This window comes from Mastomys coucha, unplaced genomic scaffold (genome assembly GCF_008632895.1).
Source record: "Mastomys coucha isolate ucsf_1 unplaced genomic scaffold, UCSF_Mcou_1 pScaffold21, whole genome shotgun sequence".
NCBI classification, from domain to species: domain Eukaryota; kingdom Metazoa; phylum Chordata; class Mammalia; order Rodentia; family Muridae; genus Mastomys; species Mastomys coucha.
In genome coordinates this window covers 188,421,840-188,446,996 of record NW_022196904.1, presented here as the reverse complement: position 1 = coordinate 188,446,996, position 25,157 = coordinate 188,421,840, and the positions used below count along the sequence as shown (strand labels likewise).

The window sequence follows — 25,157 nt, the reverse complement described above, 5'->3', positions numbered from 1 at the left end:
TGCCCCAATCTTATGTCATGTTGTCTTGAGTGACGGCTGTCCCTAAGTGTACAGTTTGAGGTTTGTCTGACGTTGTCTCTGGACAAGGAGCCTATCAGGTGTTGAGTCTGGGCACGCTCTCTAGATGGTCTCACTGATGTTTCCAGATCAAGACTGGGTAAGGTGTCACAGCGACTCGATAGAGCTCCACACCTCCTCGGACAGGATGTTGCCGGTATTTCCTGTGCACATTTACTTCCTGACTCCTGGTCCTGTGATTTCACCAGAAGGTGAACATCTGTAAATGAGGGAGCGCATTGTACCAATGTTTGTGTGTTTTCTTGGTGGAGACAACAAGAACAACAGATAACCATAGCCACCATTGTGAGCGCTTCTGGGCCTCTGTGCCAGAGACTGTCTGGGTCTGTGGGAATGTGAGCTATACTTGTTGGCGTTTGCTTGGGAGAGAAAAGTACTGTCTTACAGTCTTGCTATGAAGAGACACCCTAACCACGCCAACTATTGTGAAAGAAAGCATTTAACTGGGGCTGGCCTATAGTTTCAGGGGTTGAGTCCATGATCATGGTGGGAAGCATGGCAGTGTGCTGCAGAAGTAGCCGAGAGTTCTCACGTGGCCGGAAGAGAGACACTCTGGGCTTGGAATGGGCTTTTTGAAACCTCAAGGCCCACCCCCAGTGACCCACTTCCTCCAATAATACCATATCTCTTAGCCTTTCAAATAATGTCACTTTATTCTCTGGTGACCGAGTATTTAAGTCTATGAGCCGATGGGGGCCACTCTTACTCAGATTGCCACAAGTACTCAGGAGCTCTTAGGTTTCAGGAGAGTGGTCCTAGCCATGTAGATGTTGTTACCTTTGTCTAAGTTTATGTCACTGTGAGCAGTACATCCCCTTATTTGTAAAAGCTCTTGTTTTTGTCAAGATTCCCCAGAGGAACAGGGCCAAACAATAGGATAACTCTCTAGAAAGATCTTCATCTAGTAAGATCCCACTGAGATGAGGAAGGAACAGGTAAGGCATCTGCTTATGTGGTTTATTGACGCTGCAAAATGTCAAAATCTGCAGCCAGCCATCTGGAGACTCAGGTGGGACTTGCCACCTGGGTGGATGGCACAGTTTTGCTTGGGGTCCCAAGGCTTGAGAACCAGGAGAGCTGCTGCTCAAATATACAGAAAAAAAAAAAAACAACAAAAAAACAAAAAACCAAAATCAAGCAAACAAAAAATTGTCTCCAAGACCTAAGAAGAGCCAAGTTTCCATCCACTTCAAGCCCAAAGGCGAAGACAAGTGTCTCAGCCAGGATAGCCAGGCAGGAGGGGTTGCTCTTAGTCTTTTGTTCAATTCTGATTTTCAGTAGGTTAGAGGAGGGTCAGCCCCACTGGGAAGGATCGTCTCCTTAAAAGTCCATTGGTTCAAATATTAATCTCATCCAGAAATGGTCACACAACACACCCAGAGTAACAGTTGACCAAATGTCTGGGTACCCCATAGCTCAGTCAAGTTGATATGTACAATCAGCTATCATACTTGGTGGCAAGTGTTCTTTATTCTTAGCTAGTGAGACTGCAGTGTCCAGCATGTGACTTTGCTGTCCTTGGTGGAGCTATACCCAGTGAACAGGGTTGGAGACACCAGGACAGAAATCTAAAAGAGGGCTTTAGCAGTGTGACGTTTTCTTTTGAGATTCTGTTGGCTTCCCTTGCTTCTGGCCCTGATCGTGTTGGTACAATTTTTTTAATAGGTAAGAAACAAGATAGGTAAGATGGTAGTTATTGTGCAGTGAAAGCTGCCTGGGGTCCTTTGATCTGGCTTAACCAAGTCAGCCGAGATAACACTATAGCTGGAGGGAAGCTCTCATTAACGCACTGGACCCTAGCCAGCCTTCACCTTTTCCAGACAGTTGTAGCTTGCTGTATACACACTAACCCAAGAATGGCCAGACACAGGGAGGGAAAGTGGCTTCATTTCCAGATGCCTACAGGAGTTGTTAGTGGCACAGTCTGTGGATTATTCAGCTCCTCCTGCCCACTGTCCTTCCCAGCGGCTACATGGAGAGGCTCAGTGGTGCTTACACGTGGATCCACAGAATACATTTGAGTGGTGAATTCCTTCATTAGCAAACTTTTAAAAGGTCATTTAGCCTTTGTAATATCAAAAGTTATCTTAAAGCCCGTAGGAAAGTAGTTACATTTTTGCAGTTTGGCCCTCCATGCTTAGCAAATAATCACCATGTAATTGGCCAATTCACCAGGTACTTTAATAACCCAGTGCCAGGCACCAGAAACCTCGACGACATCTGTGCAACATTCCGCCTTTCTCTCATTCTGCCTTTGTTAGTTTACTGTTCTCAGAGGGTTGGTCTCATCAGATGTAATTATGAGTTGGATGGAAATGGACTAGCAGAATTGTTCTGCATTTGGTAATAAAGCACATGGTGACCTTTAGATGCACCTGCACCTCTATGCACTATTTCAAATCATAGTGGCTTACTGTTTTCCCATTTTACTTTTTATACATGAAAACATGACAAGGGAGGACAGCTGAAGCTGTGGTGGGAGGAATCAGAGTGATTTGAATTCATGTCTGCTTTCCTGGTTATATGACTTAGGGTAAGTTACCTAACCTGATCTGTTTCTTTATCTAAGGGATGAATATACATATACACATGCATATACATACATACAAACATACATACATACATACATACAAACACACATGAATACACACATATGTACACATGTATATAAGTACATACATATACACACATATACGAACATACACACATATATATACATAAGTATAAACACACATAATACACATATTCAAACACATGCATTTATACATATACACATACATATACATACATATACAAACATACATACACATACATATATAGACACGAACACACATACATTCATACATACATATGTACATACTGTATAATAAACATACCTATAGGTGTATTGTAAACCCAAGCCAAGTGAGATGACCTTGGTCCTCATTTGACTGATCACTATTGTCATTGCTTTGTTTGTAGTTTTAGTCCAGGCTGGACTTGAACTCCTCCTTACTGCCTCTACTCCTGGGAGAAGGTACCATGGCCACCACACCTGGCCTGGCCTTGTTATTAATCAAAGCAGTTTGCTCTTGTGAGTTGATTCTCCTCTCTCTTGGCTACTTACGAGTTTCCTTGTTATTCATGCATAATTGTATCTTCATTGTTTCAGTAGGAAATTGTTCAATATAAATGTGTTGTGTGTTTGTTTATGATACATCATGTTCAGAAGAGTAAACGGCAGAAGTGTGCACTTTCGTTTCTAGGTTCTGTGTGTTTGTTTTCTGTGATTCAGCTTTGGGCTAGTGAGATGGCTCAGTGGATAAAAGCACTTATCCTGAATGCCTATCAGACAGGAGTGCCATGCCCGGAACCCTTGTAAAGGCAGAAAGAGACACCTGACTCTACAGTTGTCTTCTGATCTCTATTCAGGCTCCATGGCACATGCATGCACACACAGACCCACAGGCACACACAAACACACACACACAAATACACATATGTACAGGCACACAGACCCACTGACACATGCATACACACACATGTACACATGTGCATATGTACAAACATACACACATAAACATGTACATATGCACATGCACAGGCATACAGACCCACTGATGCACACATGAATACATACAGGCACATGGACAGGCACAGGCACACAGACCCACAGGCACGCACACACATACACACAGGCATACACATGTACACATGCATATATGCACATGCACACAGACTCACCCCCCCCACTCACACATGTACTCATGCACACACATAGGCATGCACACACACAGGCACAGACACAAAAATGCAGAGGCACACACACACATGTGCACATGCATATATGCACATGCACATAGACTCACTAACCCCCCCCCCGTACACACACACACACACACACACACAGGTACTCATGCACACACACAGGCATGCATACACACAGGCATGCATATACACAGGCATGCATGCACACAGGCACAGGCATAGGTACAGAGACCCACAGGCACATAGACACATGTGCATATGCATATATGCACATGCACATAGACTCACCCCCCCCACATACATACTCATGCACACACACAGGCATGTACGCACACAGGCACAGGCACACAGACATGCACACACATAGGCATGCACACACACAGGCACAGGCACAAAGATGCAGAGGCACACACACACATGTGCACATGCATATATGCACATGCACATAGACTCACTAATCCCCCCATACACACACACACACACACAGGTACTCATGCACACACACAGGCATGCATACACACAGGCACAGGCATAGGTACAGAGACCCACAGGCACACAGACACATGTGCACATGCATATATGCACATGCACATAGACTCACTCACCCCCCCACACACATACATACTCATGTACGCACACAGGCATGCACGCACACAGGCACAGGCACACAGACACACCAGTAATCATTTTTAAAAGTAAAATGAAGCTCAGCTTCATTTCTGAGTGAGCAACCCCTCAGCAAAGCTGGGATTCAGAACTGGATTGTCCTGGGGATGCCAACTCCAGAGCTTGATGCCTGGACTGCAGAAATCTACTTACTGGGGCTTAAGGTAGAAATTTTTAAAACAAATAAAAGGTCACTATCAAAGAGGCTTAGCACTAAGCCCTGTCGTCCACAGGAGAACAAGCTGTGGATGGAAGGTCAGAATGAGCTTCAATCTTCTGTCTTCAGTTTCAAGCACCTTATTTGAAAAGCAAGCACAAAGGCAGCGCTACTGTATACTACTGTGTGATGTGCAGAGAGAATCACTACTGTGTGATGTGCAGAGAGAATCACTACTGTGTGATGTGCAGAGAGAATCACTACTGTGTGATGTGCAGAGAGAATCACTACTGTGTGATGTGCAGAGAGAATCACTACTGTGTGATGTGCAGAGAGAATCACTACTGTGTGATGTGCAGAGAGAATCACTACTGTGTGATGTGCAGAGAGAATCACTACTGTGTGATGTGCAGAGAGAATCACTACTTGCCTTTTGCTCTTATTTTCCAAGATTGGGTTTCTCTGTATAGCCCTGGCTGTTTTGGAACTCAATCTGTAGACCAGGCTGACCTTGAACTCAGAGATCTGCCTGCTTCTGCCTCAGGAGAGCCGTGATTAAAGGTGTGCGCCACGACAGCCCGACAGTTTGTGTTCCTTCTGACGTTGGAGAGCAGCTGCATTGGTTACTTCTTCATCCCTGTGATCAAATATGCGACAGAAGCAATCTAAGAAAGGGGAGGGGTGTTATCCGGGCTCACGGGTTAGCAGGTCCATCATGGAGGGGTGGTATGGTGGTTGGGACAGTTCCATCCTTGGTGCAGGAGCGTGGAGCATGGCTTGTTCACATCTCGGTAGATCAGGAGTCAGAAAGCCGAGGCTGGACCCCAGAGTCATATCCCTTTCACTGTCCACCCTAGCTGCTGACTTGTGTTGGCAAGATGGCAGTCCCAAGATTCCACAACCTCCCCAAAGAGTGCTCCCTGCTGAAGATGAGACACTCACACAGGAGCCTGTGGGGGGACATTTGACATTTACAGAAGGGAACCCACACAAGGGTTTGTCTACTTGTCCTTGCTCGTTCATTGTTTAGCTTGGCTCTGGCAGGCAGAGTAGGTGTTCCACACATCTTTGAATGGACTACTGGTTCTTCATCTGTCTGTCGCCTGAGAAACACCGCTGAACAACTTGTTAGGAAACGTGTTGAACAAGAAAGACTGCAGAGATGCTCCAAGGTTAAGAGCATGTATGTCTGACTAGGATCAAAGTTCAGTTCCCAGAACTCACAGGGCAGCTCACAACCTCTCATGAGAATCTGATGCCTGTGGACTCATGCATGCATACCCCCCACCCCAAATACACACACAGACAGAGATGTAATTAAAGCTGAGATAAACCTTTAAGAAGAAAGAGTTGCATTTGGGAGTTCAGACAGGGAATATTGACTGCTGAAATGATGATCACTCTGTGGGACACTGGTACATTAAGGTCAAGGGGACAATTTGGAATGGAGTACTGACTGGCAGGTATCACATTACACAGTGTGGTTACAGAGAGTGGGGTACCCACACGTGTCACATTACACAGTGTGGTTACAGAATAGGAATGGTGGCTGCTGTCCATTTCAGGGTGTTCGGGGCTGGAGGACACAGAGTTTCAGGGAGAAGAGGCCATGCAGAGAAAGGAGGAGGAAAAGGTGTGGAGGGGGAGATTTGAATGAAGAATCAAGTACAACCATAAAATGTTCCCCAGGATGACACGAGCTAGAGAATCTGCAGTTGTACATCAGCAATTTCTTTTGGTTGAAATATGAAACAAAACATTATGAACTAGCTCAGAACTCTGGTACCTTTAAGTTGGTTGTTTGGCAGGGCCTCAAGGGTTTCATTGAGAATGACTCCAGGAAGAACACTGCCCCTGTGCATATGAACAAAGCAAAGCCTGCACAAGTATCCCAGTAACCAAGTGTCTTAGTCAGGGTTTGGACTCCTGCACAAAACATCATGACCTAGGAGCATGCTGGGGAGGAAAGGGTTTATTCAGCTTACACTTCCACATTGCTGTTCATCACCAAAGGAAGTCAGGACTGGAACTCACACAGGGCAGGAAGCAGGAGCTGATGCAGAGGTCATGGAGGGGTGCTGCTACTAGGTTGCTTCCCCTGGGTTCTCAGCTTGCTTGCTTATAGAACCCAGGACCACCAGCCCAGGGATGGCACCACCTACAATGGGCTGGGCTCTCCCACCCTTGATCACTAATTGAGAAAATGCCTTACAGCTGGATCTCATGGAGGCATTTCCTCAAGGGAGGCTCCTTTCTCTGTGATAACTCCAGCTTGGGTCAAGTTGGCACACAAAACCAGCCAGTACACTGAACAAGCGATAGCCTTTGTCTAGGATGGCAGTTCTCAACGTTCCCCATGCTGTGGTCCTTTAATGCAGTTCCTCGTGTTGTGGGCACCTTTTACCTTTGTGCACATTGATTTATTTTCAAAAGATGACACCCCCCCATACACACACACCATGTTGTATTAAAGAATGATTCTTTGGGATGAAGGGGGACTCATGATTAGCATTAGAAAGGCTGTGGGCAGTGATTTCAGGATAGGAAATGTGAATTAGCTACAAATTTCTACAAACTCACTGTGCAGCTTCAGGGAATCCCTCTATGCACATTGACTTATTTTCAAAAGATGACCTTTCCCCCTAACCCCCACACCATGTTGTTCCTTCTAAGTTGTGAATGTTAAACATGAACAAGGCCCTGGGTTTAATCCACAGCACAAAATAACAACCATAAAATATTCTGTCTATTGTGAAGGCTTTATACCGGTGCTGACCTATAAAATGTAAAATCACCAAATGTGCCCATGTATACATACATACACGTGCAAGTTCACACTGTATATGAGAAGTTAAATGTATAAATTGTCACATTATTTTTAATCAACACATCACAAACATCTTTACTTCAACATGTTATCAAAATTCCATCTTTTTTCGTTCGGAATAGCCATATCTCATGTACTTAATCATTACATGTGGCAAGATGTATCTTCGCATGAGCTTTAGGTAAGAGCAAAATTTATTTGGGTGGCATTATTGAAGGACCCTACCCACAGCCCTGTAAATTCCCTACTCATGGCTTCACATTTACCTACTGAAAGAATGGTAAGGAGTTGGGCCTCATGGCACAGGTCAGCTAGTCCATTGGCTGAGGCAAGATTGCAAATTGAAGGCCAGTGTGGGGCACTCAGTGAGACCTTGTTTCAAAAAGAGGGGCTGATGAGATGGGCATCTGGGTTCTGTCCCCAGTGCCTACATGATGGAAAGAAAATCAGTGTGGTCCTTTGATGTCCATATGCATGCACACACAGAGAAATAAACTTCAAAAATTGAATGTGTAAAACCCTTAGAATATTTAAGAAGAAGGGGGGACATAGCTACGTGGCAGAGTTCTTGTCTTGTGTGTCTCATGTGCAAAGCCCTAGTTCCCCAAAACTAAAGGCTGGTTCACAATCATCCACTGAGGCCTCAACAGTGAGAATGTGGGAGCCTTAAAAGGTAGTTTTCCTGATAGGAAGGGATCCCGAGAAGTCCTTCTGTTCTGGTTTGAATGTTCAGTGTCCCCCAGGGGCTCACGCCATTTTTGACCACTGGCTCTGAAGCTCATACTGCTCTTTTTGGAAGGCAGGGAAGGGTCAGTAGAGGGAGGTTTTATAATCCAGCTGCACTTCCCGTACACTAAGTGTGCCATTCCATCAAGCTGTGAGCATCGCTGAGTCCTAGCTGCGAGCTTTGCCACTACTCAGCCGTCTCCACCCTGCCTTCCCCTCTACAGTGGGCCGTATCCCCTCAGACCGTGAACCAAAACAATCCGTCTGACCTTGTGGTTGCTTCTTGTTGGCTAACTAACACCCTTCCCCAGGTCCACAGCCCCATTAGTTCCCAGAACCCCAGACTGATCAAAAGAGGGTTTGTTTGTTTTCTTAAATGTGGAGACAAATTCATCCCAAAAGTAATGAGGTAAGGTTATCATTTGTTTATTTTATTTAGTACAAATATTTGTGTATTTTGCTGTAGGAATATTCAATTCCTAGACATTTCTCAGGCCCTGCTAGAGGAAGCTATACCACAGAACATTTCTAAAATGTGTGATCTTTGAAGGTTTCAAATAGTATTTTTCACACACACACACACACACACACACACTCGTTTTTGGGAGCCTTGCTCTTCACTGGACTGTATAATTTCTCTTATTTCTAAGGAAGCTTTAGTATTCTCTGCAGTTGTCCTCAGGTCACCTTCCCATCTCAGGTCTTGGTGACATTGTAGTCCCAGTTTCTCAAATTGTCCACGCCCCCACCTTGGATCTTGCCCCACACTGCTTTTATTAGATTAGTTTTGAATTTTTTTGCCATGTAGCCTCTTGATTTGTTTTGTTGGGGGATGCTAGAACTTGAACCCAGAATCTCTGGCATGCTAAGTGCACAGTTACCACTGAGCCCCCCCCAGCCCCCCTGTCATCTGTTTTAAGCAAATGTTCCCCAGTGTCCAACAAGCTCAGCTGGGTGGGATGAGGCTGGAAGGACCTGCTGATCCTGAGCTATGACCCTCGAGGACTGAGTAGTTTCCTTTGGATTCAGATGCGGACTTGATAATGCCTATCTCTCAGGATAGAGTGGGACTTCATATGAAGACTGCCTGGCGCAGTCCAAGGCCAGAAATGTGCTGTGGTAGTTCACTTTGGAAGGAAATCCAATCTGGCTGAAACAAGCAGAGGAGATGCCTGTTTACACATAGTGACAGAACAGACAAACTCCTTAGAGGCAGCTGAATCTGTGTCAAGACCACACTTTCTGGACTCCCCAGGGTCTGCTTCCCCTTTAGCTAGGTTCTTCCTGAGATGGCCACAGCGGCCTGAGGCTGACCACGAGTACAGAACTGCCTGCTTTCTAGTAGCTCCCAAATGGACGTCCCTTGGCTTGGCTCCGACCATGTTTCCAAAGCCAATCGTTGGCTGCTGGAATGGGACACCCTGTTAGGTTAGATTCAAAGTTCTGTGGCTGCCTGTGGCATCAGGGGCGAAGATTCTGGTTCTACGAAAACCACATGTGGTGTTTGCGGGCGTGACAGTCGATTCTCTTGTCAATCTGAGGGGAATTCAAACCACCATGGGAGGACAATACTGGCTGTGGTGGTTTGTACAGGTAGGTTCTCCATAGACTCATGGGTTTGAATGCTTGGCCATAGGGAGCGGCGCTATTAGGAGGTGTGGGCTTGTTATAGGAAGCGTGTCTCTATGTAGGTAGGTAGGTTTCCTCTGCCCTCCTGGCTGCCTTTAGATCAAGATGTAGAACTCTCAGCTCCTCCTCCAGCACCATGTCTGCCTGTACACTACCGTGCTTCCTGCCATGATGATAATGGACCAAAACCCTGAAACTTTAAGCTGCCCCCAATTAAATGTTTGCCTTTATAAGAGTTGCCTTGGTCATGGCGTGTCTTCACAACAATGAAACCCTATTTAAGACACTGGCTATGAGGGGTAATTTTAGAATGGTTTGATGGAACTAGGGAGACCCACCCTGAATGTGGGCAGTGCTAACCTGTAGGCTGGGGGCATGGACTGGAAGAAAGCGAACTGAGCGCCAACATTCATCTCTCTCTGTTCCTTGGCCATGATTGTAATGTGGCCTGCTGCCTCAGGCTCTTGTTGCCACAACGACAGGTTCTTCTCTATACTGTGAGCCAAGAGAACCTCTGTAAGTTGCTTTTATATGATACTTTGTCACAGTCACAAAAGGGGTAACTAACACAGTGGGGGATGGGCTTCCCGGATGACTCATGACTGGTGTTTAGGTTTCTCTGTGATTGAACCTGGAGCCTTGTGCATACTGCCCTTCCTTTCCCCCCTCTGCCCCCCATTTGTTTGTGGAGCTAAGATCAAATCCAGAACCTTGCTCCCATTGGGAATGGATGCTGGGGAAGAGGAGGCAGCCACATGCTTCCACTGCACACAGTCATGGGTTATTCGTTTCAGATCAGCGATATCTGTAGTGTTGTGCTTGCTCTTTAGTCAGGGAAGCATTGTGGAAGGCAGAGAGGGCAGGAGCAGAGGCAGTCAGAGGGATGTGAGGAGAAGACAGACGAGGACCCAGCAGCTGCTTAAGTTCCAGCCTGGTGTCAACTCTGATTCTCCTTACCTGCTTCTGGGGTCAGTTTAGGATTTAAAGATTTATTCCTATTTATTTTATACATATGAGTGTTTGCCTGCATGTGTGTGTGTGCACCATGAGCATGCCTAATGCTCACAGAGCCAGAAGAGGTCACTAGGTCCCTTGGAACTAGAGTTATAAACTCTAGTTGTGAACTATCACATGGGCACTGGAGACCAAGCCTAGGTCCTCTGCAAAACCACTGTACAACCTCTCCACCCCACTTCTCACCCCCTCTTTTAGTTTTAACCTGTTGAAACCTGTCCCGAGCCACAGGAAGCTTTGACAAATGTCTGTCTATCCTCTGTACTGCGAGTTTCTGGGAAGGGGGCTTTATGGGTGGGCTTAGCCCAAAAATCATCTCACACTGTCTTTACTGCCCTCTGCTAGAATGGTTTGGTAGTCCTGCAATATCAAATGGGGGCCATCACCAGTGACCTTTGGGAAGCTGCTCTATTGAAATTATAACGCACACACACACGTGTGTGTTTAAAGCAGCATTGGGAGGGGCTAGAGGATGAGAGGGTTCAGTGGAGGACCAGGGTTCAGTTCCAAGCCCCTGTGTCAGGCAGGTCATAACCATCCAAAACTTAGTACTAGGGGCTCCAACACCCTTGCTCATAGACAGACAGACAGACAGACAGACAGACAGACAGACAGAGACACACACACACACACACACACACACACACACACACAAAATGATAAATACAATAAAAGAGTGTACTGAGTTTTTTTAATATCATCGTAGAGGTGAAATTAGGATTTTTTACCTTACGGCCGAAGTGTGTCCTTTGACATAAACATCTGTGTGGGTTATTTCCACTCCTCAGATCTGTCTTGTGATGGGCATTTTTCACCAATGCTATCTTACAAACATGGAGGCCAAAGCACAGTGGGGCTAAGTCCTTCAAGACCCGGTACCCTGAAGTCGAGGAGCTGGCTTCCAGGGCCCTCCTCCATGTGCAAGCATGAGAGGCACTCCAGGGTCTATGGCCACCCCAGTTCAGGCCTGACAAAGCAGCTGGGGACCCAGGAGGCCTGCTTCTCTGCCTGGGTTCCTTGGCACCTGAAGAAAGTGCTTTTGCTCTGGGGTCTTTTGGATACTGAATGGGAGCTCGGGGAGGGAGACGGAGACCTGTGCCTCCTGTCTGGCTGAGTCCATGGCAGGGCAGTTGGGTTTGGGGGTCTGATCTTGATTTGGTGGTGGAGTCCTAAGCAGCACGTAGCTAGCTCAGTGGCTTCAAGTTACTTTAGCTGGATTCTGGGGAGGGGCACTAAGTTAGCATGCTGCTGCTCTTCTCGGTCCCTCTCTTTGCCCTTTTCTCTAACTCAAGTGAACCGGGACAAGCTGGAGCTTACAGATCAAACAGAAACTACAGTGGCTACTGAGGTTTCCTCTTCTCTCCATGCACCCCTGTGTTGAGGAACAAGGGAGGACAGAAGGAAGGAAGGACAGATTGCCCATAACTCTTCCTCCAAAAGATAACAACTTCTCTGATCATTTTCCAGCTTTGCTTCCACACAATCTTCCCCAGACTTTGTTGACATCCAGCCACCTTGCTCTGAGACCGAGGTGGGCTGTGTCTGTTTTGTGTTTTGTCCGGTGAAGGGATACCCAGCCAAACCTCGGTGCCTCCCCTGCCACTACTCCCAACCTCCCCTCCCTCCCCCCAAAAAAAACCCTCTGAAAGACTCTGCTTGTTTGGTGGAGTGCATCTCAGGAATGTCCTCACTGGGGAGGGGACAAAGGCCTCCTTGTCTGACCCTGGAGGTCACGGAGACCTGGAGTATCCTACATTTGAGTGGCCAGAGAGTTTGAAGAGGGAGTGTATAGCTCTGCTTCTCCTGGTTCCCTCTATACCCTTTAGAAAGTCCTCAGGATGCCATGTTAGGAGCAAGATGGCTTGTGTCTTTCTAAGCCACCTGCCACCAGGGCAGGCCCCTTGCCAGAGATTGGCAAGTCTTTGCCTAGGCTGCTGAAAGAACCCATCTAACCTTTTATATTAGGAGGAGTGTGTGTGTGTGTGTGTGTGTGTGTGTGTGTGTGTGTCTGTGTGTGTGTGTGTCTATGTCTGTCTGTTGGCATGGTATTCAACGGTTGTTTTCTGACTGTGCAGAAAGGCCTGTTTTGGCATAGTGGTGGAAGCCAACCCTGAACATATGTGGTCCCTGCCCATACAGAGCTTCCAGGGCCTCTCTATTCATGGGGCAAAGTGAGTCAGCAGACTGAGTCACCAGATAGCCTGTGCTGGCTGGGTAAATGAGCATGCTGCAGGGTCCCGTGGTAGCCGGCCCAGAGTCCTTTCTGCCTCTGTGTCTGCTGTGTTGTCTTCAGTTGCTTCCATGTCAGTCTCTGCAGGGCCCAGTCTTTGGGGTTGGGTGTTCCAGCTGGTTCCTTGGCTGGGGTTGGGGCTCTGCTCCTAAGGGAGGCCTGTTGCTGTGAGCAACTCCAGTTGGTTCTCCAGTGCTGTGAGCCACAATAAGCATCTGCCCCATGTCCTCCCCCATGCTTGCTCAGCTAATCTGGGGACGCTGAGGGTGAGCCATAAGGAAAGTGTTTTCAGTGATGAGACCCAAAAGATAGGTGAGAAAAAACAGATCTTGCAAAAATGATGGTCACGTGACCCTGGAAGGTCAGCCCAGTGGGGAACGGAGCATTCTGTTGCTAGTAAAGCCCTTCTCCCCTCAGCCTCCTCTTGGAGCCTGAGATAAAGAATGACTCCTGGGGTATTTATGCTGGAGAAAGCTATTTACACTTCTGACCCAGTTCCCTAGGCTCCAAGTCCACTGAGGGGCCCTCTGGGAAACCTCGGGATGATCAGCAGCAGGATTAAGCTTCCACTTGCCCAGCAGAATAGAGAGCTGAGTCGGGCAGTATGTAAACACAGAGACATCTTCATTCCTTGTCTTACTACATCCTTCTGTCCAAAAGGAAAAAGAAAAATATTTGCAAGTGCATCTGAGTTCATGTAACCAGCATGGATCTACAAAGTTCTATCTATAAATCAGAATTGACTTGCGCAGTTTGAAGGGACTGTGTATAAATATTTTTATGAAGTAAAAAGGCTGACCCCAAAGCGGATCGTCTATCTCTTAGTGAACTCATTTATTCAGTCATATGGCCCCACAGGGACCTTAGACGCACCTGGGAAACTTTTAAAGTTCTTGAAGCCCCAAGCCACCACATGAGCACATCTCTAGAGGTGGACCCTGGCATAAGGAGGTTTTAAAGTCCCTAGTGCATGTGCCTTCTGCCTTTGGTGTGAATGTCTCAGAGTGACAAAATGTAACTGTGCTTGAGACAGGGAAGCCACTGAACATCAACAGTGAGGTGCCTTTGAGACAACTCACTGTGTGAAGGTACAGAAGCCTCTGGTTTATGTATAAGAGCCAGTGGGCAAGCCTACAGCTGCCTGACGTGCTTGAAACAGAACACTACCCAGGAAGGAAAAGGGCCAGACTTCTCAGCGTCCCTTGACTGGAGAGCAGCCTTCCTCTTTGGAGGAAATCTGCATTCTTTACTGAGTGTGCAGCTCTGTGAGGGATGGACACGGAGCCCACCAGGTCTCCACATCAACCCTGGGTACCACACAGTGCAGCCACATCTCCAGTGTGGCCTTGTGGATTATGGATGCCTCTCGTTAAGCTGAAGGAATTGAGCTCTGAAGGTCAAGCAGTTCCCATGCCCTGGGCATAGTGAAAGGTTTCCCTCTGAGACTCATTCTTGAGTGGCGGCTCTGTGCTGTATCTCGACTGCTAGTGGCCACTGCAGCTAAGTTTGTTTGCCAAACTTGGTACAGTAGCATGGGGTGTGAGTTTTATCTCTATAAACTATCCCTGTTAAAAAAAAAAAAAAGACACCCCCTCACCAGCAATGAATGGATGTACAGAATGTAATAAGTCCACAGAATGGAATTACATTTCCATAAGAAGACAGTATTTACACCTGCCACAACACAGAACCTTGAAGCCATGATGTTATGTGGAAGAAGGTATACAGGAGGCCACACGTTATCTGATCCCATTCATACACTCTATCCAGAACAGGCTGGCCACAGAGATGGAAGGGTTAGTATTGGGCTGGAGGAAGGAGGGAGAAGGAAATGACTGCAGAGTGGGATTCTGCTGTGGGTGATACAGTAAATGTCCCAGAATTAGATAGTGATAGTTGTGCAACAGTATATATTTCATGCCAGAGATCTGTAAACTGTAAACTGTGACACCATCAAGATGGTAAATATGTGTGTGTATACTATATGAAAGAAAGTGTGTATTTGTATGTATATGTGTATATGTACACTATATAGTAGAAAGTGTGTAAGTGTGTGTATGTGTGTGTATGTGAGTGTGTATGTGTATGCTATATGGAAGAAAGTGTATGTGTGTGCGTATATATGTGTGTGTATGTGAGTGTGTATATGTGTATGTGTGTGTACACTATATGGAAGAAAGTATGTCATGTGTATGTGTGTGTTTGTGTATGTGTATACACTATATAGAAGAAAGAAAGGAGTTCCACTTCCTGTTAATGGGCACACACAGTAGGTTCATTCCTGGCACTTTTGAAGGAGCAGATTGTTTGGACTTTGGTTTCTCTTCTCAAGTGAGGTGAAGGGGTGTCTTTTCGGGGGACCTACCCTGCAAACCTGGGGGTCCTTTGCTCACAGTGAACCCGTGAGCAGCTTCACAGTCACCTCTGTGTGATGCTGCAGCATCTCATGGAATCCTTCCCAGCATTCCCGGCTCCCCTTGGCCCACAGCAATTATTATATTCTCAAGGATGCTGCACCTGGTGGCTTGGTTCTGGGAATCTTCTGCAAGACAGGAAGAGAATGCACGCACGTCCTTCTGGAGTATAGTTTTTATAAAGAACAGGGCTGCTTAGTCTGCTGTTTGAAAGTCGGACTGAATCATGGCTCTTAGGCTAAAGCAGCTGTATAAATAAAAGTGGGCCTGAGACTGTAGGGAACCCAAGAGGCTCAGCCGGCATGGTGTGCTGGGGACATTTTCAGTTCGGAACCTAGTGACTACCCGGGCTGAGGACAGCTGGGGGCGGGGAGGTTCTGAGGAGGAGGGCGATGAATCGGGCAGTTGCACAGTCTAGCTCTGCGTAGGCCTTGAAGTCCCAAACAAGAACCTTATTGATGACTTACCACCCCGAGCAGACAACCCTGAACTTTAACAGAGCCAAGATGGAAAGCCCACACAAGGGCCTACAGTTTCCAGAATGACTATGTTCTTATTTCCCCTTCATCCACCAAAGGACAAGGAAGAAATCTAAATGAAAACGTGGGGGATGTGGGGGGCGAAGGGAAATGTGATGAGCAGGGTCCCCGAGCCTCAATGGAACAGCCACATTCCTCTGAGGGCTGGCCTGCCCTCTGAGCCCTGGGGGTTGAAGAATGTCACTGGGGTTGGTGCAAATTGGAGCGTTGCCTCTGTTGATTGTTAGTCCCAAGAGCTTGTAGTCAAAGCCCTGGAAGATGTCTGGGGAGGAAGGCTGGCCGCCTCTTGGGTCCTTTGCATCTTACTAGCTATCTGTGATCTTGTCACCATAATGACTTGGAAACACCATAGAAACAGTCTATCTGGGTACCTATCTGAGTGTTTCCAGGACAGTGTAACTGGGTGAGGAAGGCTCACCCCACGTGTTGACTAGCACAGTCCAATGGAAAAGAGGCAAGCGGAATACCACACTCTTCATTCTCTGCTTCCAACCGTGTATGCCATGTGACCAGCGACCTCAGTTCCTGCCGCCCTAGCCCTTCCTGCCTTGACTGTCCCCTCAAAGCAAACCCTTCCCTCCCTAAGTTGTACGCAAAGACATTTTCCCACAGTGCCATGAAAAGTAACTCATAGGACTAAGCCTGACTCTTGACCACAAGGGGCTTATGTCTGACCTGACATGGCTCGGGATAACCAGAGAGCAGAGAGCTGAGTGTAGCTGATCACCTGTGGCTTCATGGAGAGAGCACTTGAGCACATTGTAACGTGGATCCAGAAAAGGAGGGAAATAGTGCATGCCGGCCCCCAGAGTCTCACATGGACGTTCAGGCTTGTTTCCTCAAGCTATGTCTCTCTTAATGCTTGCACTTCCCCTAAATGTTCTAGGGGAAAAAGGTGTCAGTGTTGTTCTCAGAGCAAGTGGGTACTGCTGTGTCCAGCCCAGGCGCAACCTGCCAGGTCCGGAAGCTCAGCCTCCAGTCCCACTGTCTGTGGGGGCGCATGTCTGCTGCTCATAGTGCCATAGTGCACATGTCTGCGGTCACTGTGCCTCTTAGATTCTTGGCTTCTTTAGTAGATGCTACATCTAAGAGGTTGATCCCTTGGCTCCACCCATCACGGGCCTCCTCCAGCCTTCCTCTTCTGCTCTGTTCTCTGTGAACCGTTGCTTATTGATTGTAAGGCAGCAGGACTCGGAAGCTGTAACTCCGATCACCCATCGCAGTTCGATGGAAACACTGCCTGCCGACACACTGCAGAAGCAAGGCAAGGCCTTTGAACCTGGACTCACTGTCACTACTCGCTGGGGTTGCAATTGAGTTGGGTTAAAATCCAGCCTCAGCGCTCTATTCCCACACTTCTCTTGCAAAGTACTTGTGAGAACTAGAGACCGTGAGGGTACGCCTGATGGCGTGGTGCCCATCCGTTCCGGTTACGTCAACCCCTCATCATTCCCATCTGTACTTGGGTAGTTGTCTCACTGGTCTCTCTACCCGTTGGTCCCTTCTCCCTGTCTTCAGAGTTTCTCATCTCCACTCTGGAAGAGCACTCTTGAGCAGCTCTGCTCCATGCCTTTAGTTTTGGCTCTAGGATTCATGTTCTTCCTTTGAAGCCAGTTCCCCACCAAGCCCCACGCTCTGTGTGCCTGAGATACAGTCACTTGCCCAGTAAGCTCTATGCTTGCATCAATGACCAATTGGTCCCTTCTCCCTGCTAACCCCAGTCCTCTGCATTCCTGGCACACTGAGGGCATTCCTATATTAGTCTGCTCTTACCCTGGATGCTCAATAGATGACCCCCTGGGTGTTGAGGAGCTATCTGAATTACTTTTGGCTCCTCAGGGCCAGGCACACACGTTGTACCCTTTGGCTTAGTTTGCATCTGCTTGTGCGAGACGTAAACAAAGACCATTTTCCAGAAACCGGGCAACTTTTGAGAAAGGCTGGGGATGAGGAAGTGAGGACTCGTTTCCAGTGTCATCTGCTTTCCTCTCCGAGGGACTGAGATGGCCGCAGAGGCCTGGCCTCTTTGAGAGGTCCAGAAGTTCAGGGAAAACACAACCTAGACCCCAGTTCCCTTGCAAAGCCCTTTCAGTTTTCCTGTCCGGCAGAGCCGAGTGCAAGGCTGGGAGATCTCTTTGCTCGCCTTCATCATTGGTTTGCAGGCTTCTCCTCTGAGCTCATCGTAGTCTCAGCAGATGGAAGGTTGTGAATAGCTGTTCAGAGTGCAAGAGGCCCCCACCCCCCACCCCAGTGAAGGCCTCTCATTTCAGGGATCTCTCTCTGGGACCAGCACACACCAACCCTGATTAAGTTCTTGTTAACTCCATAGCAGGCCAGGCTTGCTTTCAGATTGCCAGAGTTCCAGGCTGGGTTAGAGGCATTCCACACTCACTCTGTGTCATCGGATAACTGTCCTTTTGCTCCCATCCCTCCTTCTGTTTAACACCATCTCGCCATTTCCAGGGCTGCCCCACCTCCGCCCATTCACCTAGGTCCTGTGACACTGTCACTGTGGATGAGAATATTGTGACTCCCAACCTTAAGAAGCTGGGGGTGGGGCAAGCTAGAGGCTCCAGCAGAGCGGCCCCACTGACGCTGATGATAGAGCCATGTCCAGTGACAAGGCTTGTGGATGGATGCTGGGTCCTTCCATCCCTGTGGTGATGGCTTCTCTGTCTAATTCCCTCGTGTAGACATTTGACTGCCTGGAAGTATCTTTCTGCACTGCCTTCTGCTGGTGTGCCCAGTGTTCCCCGTCCCCCGTCTCTCTCTGGTCACTTATAAACTATTGGTGTGGCCATGGGTCTGATCAGCAGTGCTAGGAAGATGACTATTGGTGTGGCCATGGGTCTGATCAGCAGTGCTAGGAAGATGGGGCAGTTGTGGCTGTTAAGCAGCTCAGGTTTTGCAGAGCAATGGTGGTGCACACCTTTAATCCCAGCACTTGGGAGGCAGAGGCAGGTGTATCTCTGAGTTCAAGCCCAGTCTGGTCTACAGAGTGAGCTCCAGGACAGCCAGGGCTACACAGAGAAACCCTGTCTCAAAAAAACAAAACAAAACAAAACAAACAAACAAACAAAAAAAAAACAAAACTAAGAAGCTCAGGTTTCCAGCAACCTGACTTTCTCCAACCATTCACTGGCTCCCAGAGGACATTGCTAAAGTGTGGCCCAAGCCAGCCCTGGTTGACACAACCTGGGCCATCCCAGCTACTACTCCATAGGCTGAGTTAGGAGGATTTCAAATCTGAGCCAGCCTGGGCAACAGCGTGAGTGCAAAGCCAGCCTGGGCAATTCAGTGGAACCCTGTCTCAAAAAGTAAAAAGAGACAGGGATAGAGTTCAGCTTGTAGCATGATTGCTTAGCTTGTGTGATGCTAAAGATTCAGTCCTTATATTGAAAAATTGATGATGATGATGATGATGATGATGATGGTGGTGGTGGTGATAAAGTAGTCCATAAAGACAGAAAGCTCAGGTTGGACACAAGGAATGCAAGAGCCAGTGGTTGATAATCTAAGGTCTAAGTTTTAGAACAGTGGTCCATTCAGTGAACTTTGTAAGTTGGCTTCGGTCACAGCAATCGAAAGGAGAATTATAAGCTAGAAAAGCCATAGGATACATAGCTCAGTGTTACGGTGGCCCAGCATTCGTGAGGCCCAGGTGCCAGGTGGGTATGTCTGAATGTATCTATCTGTGTGTGCATGCATGACAAGACAAAGTAGAAACAGAGTGGATCCTTTGGGAAAGCCTTCCTGCTCCAGTGTTTTTATGAGGTGGGACATGCCAGGTTTTCAGTGGCTTCGCTTCAGTTCTGACCCAGGACAGAATTGGTTTTTCTTGTATTCCGGCTGTGGAGTTCTTTTGTTACATAGGAAATGAGTGCATTTGTTTTCTTTCGTTCTTTCATTTAGTCGGTAAATACTGGGCATTTTGTGGGTACTCTGGAGGGTAAGCTAAATGCAGAGCCCTTTTTTGAGGTGTGCACACATACACACTGTCACAGGCAACTCCAGTGAGCATGACAAACAGGAAAAGCCGTTTTGTGACACATCCATGAACAGGTTTGTATTTTAGAGGGCTATGTATCCACACTGGAACCAGCCTTGGAGTCCAGCAACTCTTTTTACCCCCTTGTTAATTGAAAATATTTTTTCACGTAATATATTCTTATCATGATTTCCCTTCATCTCTTTCTGGGTTCTCACACCTCCCCACATATCCAAATCTATGCCACCGCCGCCGCCTTCTCCTCCTCCTCCTCTTCGTCCTTGTCCTCGTCCTCATCTTCGTCCTCATCTTCGTCCTCATCTTCGTCCTCGTCCTCCTCCTCCTTCTCCTTCTTCTTTTTCTTCCTCCCCGCCCCCTCTCTGTAGAAAAGAAACAGGCAACAAAACCAGAATTAAAAATAAAAACAAACAAAAGCACAAGAAAACACATGCATATATGCACACACATACACAGAGAGAGAGAGACATACATACACAGACATACACACACATATGCATTCACATGAACTAATCATATAAAAACACAAAAACAGAAACCGTAACATACAAGCAAGAGACTGGTAAGATAGAACAATGCCCAAGCAAAGCAGCGAGACACCCCCTACCCCGCTCCTACCCTCCAAATCTAGAACAGTACCATTGAGTTCATTTTGAGTTTGTTATCTTCTGCTGAGTGTGGGGCCTGCCTCTAAGTGTGGCCAGTATACCCAGTGAGACTCCATTACAGAAAACTGTCTTTTTCCTCAGCAGGCAGTTGTCAGTTGGAGATGCCTTCTTGGTTAGGGATGGGAGCTTGTGCTTGCTTTTCTTAGCACTGGAACTCTATCTGGCTTGGACCCGGACAGGCCCAGGAGTGCTACCATAGTGCTGTGAGTGTCTGTATCAGTCTTGTGTCTGGAAGATGCTGTCTCCTTGGAGTCATCCATCTGGATCTTACAGTCTTTCTGCCTCCTCTTTAGCATAGCTCCCTGAGCCTGAATGGGGGAGGTTTGAAGAAGGTACCCCATTTAGGACCGAGGGCTCCAAAATCTCTCATTTTCTGCATGCTGTCCAGTTATGGGGCTCTGTGTGACCTCCCATCTACTGCAGGCAGAAGCTCTTCTGATGGTGGTAGACTGAGGCACTGAGTGATAAGCATTGCCCGAGCCATTGCTCAGCAGGCAGCAAAGGCCTTTGGAGGGTATTTTCTTCTCCTTGTTAACTCTGTGATGGCAGACATAGGAAAAGGTGATGACGCCCTCAGAATATCATCACTCCTCTAGCAGAGGGTAGGCCTGGGGCTCCCTTTGAGGTTGTCTATCTTAAACTCAAGGGCACATATTTCTCCCACCAAGACTCTGAAGCTGAAAAGAACCTTCCCAAGCCAGTGTTTTTCCCAGGCCTCTATGGAGCCCCTTCCTACTGGGTCCTCAGTGGGATGTCTGGGTCCGCAGGGAAGCCTTTACTGAACTCGCTCTCTGTGTTCATCTCTAGCCCTGGAGCAGCTGCTGACAGAGCTGGACGACTTCCTCAAGGTCCTAGACCAGGAGAACCTGAGCAGCGCAGCTGTGCTGAAGAAGAGCGGCCTGTCAGAGCTCCTGCGGCTTTACACCAAGAGCAGCAGTAAGTGTGGGCCTGGGGCCTCGGGCGGTCCAGTGTGAGCTTCCCTCTCATAGTTCCAGAGACCAGCTACCTGAGAGCAAGGAGTGGGCAGGGCTGGCTCTTCCTGAGGACTTTGTCCCTGTCCTGTGTGTGATCTCACACAGCCACCTGTGTGTGTCTGTGTCTTCCATCCATCTTCAACTAGGATTCACCCTGGTAACCTCAATTTTAGGCTCCACATCCAAATAACAATTCAGAGGCCCTGGAGACTAGGGTTTAATATGCGAAGTGGGATCGAGGGGGTCAGGGAGGTGCAGTTTAGCTCCTAACAGTGGTCCTTGGTAACCCGACTTGGCTGGAATCCCTCTAAACACTTCACATATCAGCCAGCAAGTGGGATTTTAAGCAGAGTATGTTCAAAGCCCTCTCCCTGCTGGTTAGAAGAAAAGAGACAGGAAGTTGTTATGAATATTGAGGGCCAAGGAGACTACCTGTATGAACTGTGTGAACTTCAAGACAACCCTATGCAGCAGATGCTGTTCCCACACAGGGCACTCAGACCACAGAGTTAAATAAGTTGACTAGAATTATGGAGCCTGTGGGGAGAAGAAGATATACCTTTAAGATTGTCGATTACGGAATCATGAGTTCATAATTTTCTACCATTTTTACAGTAGAATTAACATATAATACAGCATACAGACCATAAGTATGAAATCCAGTGACTTTGGATAATTGTAGACACCAGAGTCGCCCCTGTCTTAAGCTAAACAAGAACCCCCCTTATCCAGAACATTCTCTCTTATGGGCTGGGAAGATGGCTCCATCAGTACAGTTCTTACAGCACAAGCTTCAGAAAGCCTGCAATTGATCCCCGGCACCCACAAAACCAGACACTGCAGTGTGCCCCTGGATTTATTTCCATGAGGAGGTGGGGATGGCCAGATTTCCACTGAATGCCAGCCAAGAAAATTAGGTGGAGAAGCAACTGAGAAAGCTATCCAGCCTCGACCTCTGGCCTCCGTGTGTATCTGCCCAGGTGAGCTGATACTCACACACAAACACGTGTACACGTGTACACATGCACGTGTCAATAAAAAAAGACTCACACAAACACATGGGCATTTGCAGCAAAAGGCTAAGAGCAGTTAAGGACCAAGATTTCTAGTTGGCCTCTGGCCCCCACATGCATATGCATATAAACAGCTGTTTTTCTCAAATTCAGTCTTGTCCTGTTTTCAGTAATCTCTTTCCCATCTCCACTCCGAGACAGGCATCGCACTAGTTTCTGTCACCTGAGACAGTTCCTGTTGTGGAGTTGCCTGTAAGTGCCATCCTACTGTATATGCCATGGCTTCCCCTGGAGACTCACGAGAGCTGTGGGTGCATCTCTGCCTTGTCCCTTTCCTTGTGGCTGTCTGCCTAGGATGTTCATGTGTTTCGGTGGCAAAGCCTGGCAACCTCTGTGAGAATTCCTGTATAATTCTTCTGGACAGATGGTTTCACTTCTAGCAAATTCAGAATTGCTTTTATAAGAAGACCCTCATGAACTGCTGGCAGCTGAGTGTAGTTGATTTTTATGTCAGGTGTTTGTGACGAGGCTGTGCAAGGCCATCAGGGAGCACCAGATCCATCTGCCTCTTGGCAGGAGAGGCCACTGTCCCTGCCAGGGAAGGGAAGTGTCTACCTGCTCCAACAGTCACAGTCCAGACAGCTCCCTGAATCTAGCCTGAATCTCAGGGGCTCCTTTTGGGGTCTCCTTTCCCTTTTTTGCTTTCAGTAGAAAGTGTGTTTTCCGTGCAGAGCAGGATGGAGTAAGTTGGAGTGTTCCTGGAGGCTTTCCCTTCTGGAGGAGCCGCGCTGGTTCACAACTCCCTGTCACCAAGAGCTTGCCTTTGCACTCTCCTGGTCACTCACCCATGGTTCCCAGGCTCCTCCTGTGTAGCAGGTTCCTCCTCTGACAGACTGCACATCAAAGAGGTGCTGGTGGGAAGCAGAGGGGATGCACAGTACAAAGGGGGAAGGCTGGAGAGGAATGAATCACCTCACAGAGGACTCATTGATGAAACCCTTCAAACGGCAGGATTCCCGGACCTTTAAAGATGTACCATTGTAATGTCTTATAAAGACAGTTCCTGTGAGGAAGCCTGCTGTCACCTGTCTGACCTGTGGCTCTTGGTGCCTGTGTACTGGCCATGCCTTCCGTTTGGGATCCCTTGGGCTTAGCATGCTGCACAGTTCCCTGTGGGGTAGCCTTTGCTCGCTCTGGCTTTTCCTGGTCATCCTCTGCTACAGGTTAACGGTGGGGAGTTATGGGGACCTGGGTCCTCAGGATCTGAGATAGCTGCAGAGGTCCCCAGGACCGCTGATGGATGTGTTTGTGTCCTGGGGATCTGAGATAGCTGCAGAGATCCCCAGGACCGCTGATAGATGTGTTTGGGTCTTGGGGATCTGAGATAGCTGCAGAGATCCCCAGGACCACTGATGGATGTGTTTGGGTCTTGGGGATCTGAGATAGCTGCAGAGGTCCCCAGGACCACTGATGGATGTGTCTGGGTCTTGGAGATCTGAGATAGCTGCAGAGATCCCCAGGACCGCTGATGGATGTGTTTGGGTCTTGGGGATCTGAGATAGCTGCAGAGGTCCCCAGGACCACTGATGGATGTGTTTGGGTCTTGGGGATCTGAGATAGCTGCAGAGGTCCCCAGGACCGCTGATGGATGTGTCTGGGTCTTGGGGATCTGAGATAGCTGCAGAGATCCCCAGGACCGCTGATGGATGTGTTTTGCCCTATTGGTGCTTGTGACCACCTCTTGAAATTCTCAGGGGTGATACCCATGCATTAGTTGCTACTACACTTATCTGAGAGCTTTGCCTTGTGGTTCTCCCTACACTGCTTAAGCGACAGAGAATTAACACAGACAGTACTAGCTGTGTCTAGGATAATGTGAATGTGCACGGTGACTGAGATTATGTCATTTAATCCTCATCTCAATATTTGTGAGGGAGTTGGTGGTGTGGCATTTACCAATGAAGGAACCAGGGCTTGGCAAGTCACTGGACCAGAGGTCCCGAGTTGCGAGTGGTGGAGCCAGAGGAGGCAGACCTAACTGTTGCGTTCCCCTCCCTCTCTAGTTCTGTCACACTGGGTTAAACTTGCCATCCAAGATTGAATCCTAAGACACCCCCACCCACTGTAGCATCTGTCTTCCTCCCGTCCTCCCTGCCTCACTCGCCAGCCTTGAAGGGGAGATGGCTACTCTGCTCCCTTGAAGATAGATTGTGGTCCTCACATGTTGAGTGCAGTACGAGAGGCTGTGTGTGTGCGTATATGTATATATGCATGTGTGCACGCACCTGTGTGTACATGTGTGTACACATGTATGTGCACCTATGTGAATGCTTTTGTAATTTTCAAATGGAATCATCTATCTGGGCTTTCTGGGTTTTTATTTTTTAGCCAGTAGGCCCCTGTGTTTATGGTTGATACCAGGGCATTGACTGAATGCTCTTCTAACAGAGACATGGCAGCCTGCTATGC

At 47.8% G+C, this 25,157-nt stretch overlaps 1 protein-coding gene across 3 annotated transcripts in view; it reads left to right on the top strand.

Moving 5' to 3' along the window:
- Positions 1–25,157, top strand: part of Afap1l2 (actin filament associated protein 1 like 2) — a 97,499-nt gene that overhangs the window by 38,913 nt on the left and 33,429 nt on the right. For all 3 annotated transcript variants that reach the window (XM_031390807.1, XM_031390806.1, XM_031390808.1), the window contains one exon: positions 21,509–21,637. In XM_031390807.1, coding sequence (XP_031246667.1) covers positions 21,509–21,637 — 129 coding nt within the window. The remainder of the gene's footprint in view (positions 1–21,508; positions 21,638–25,157) is intronic.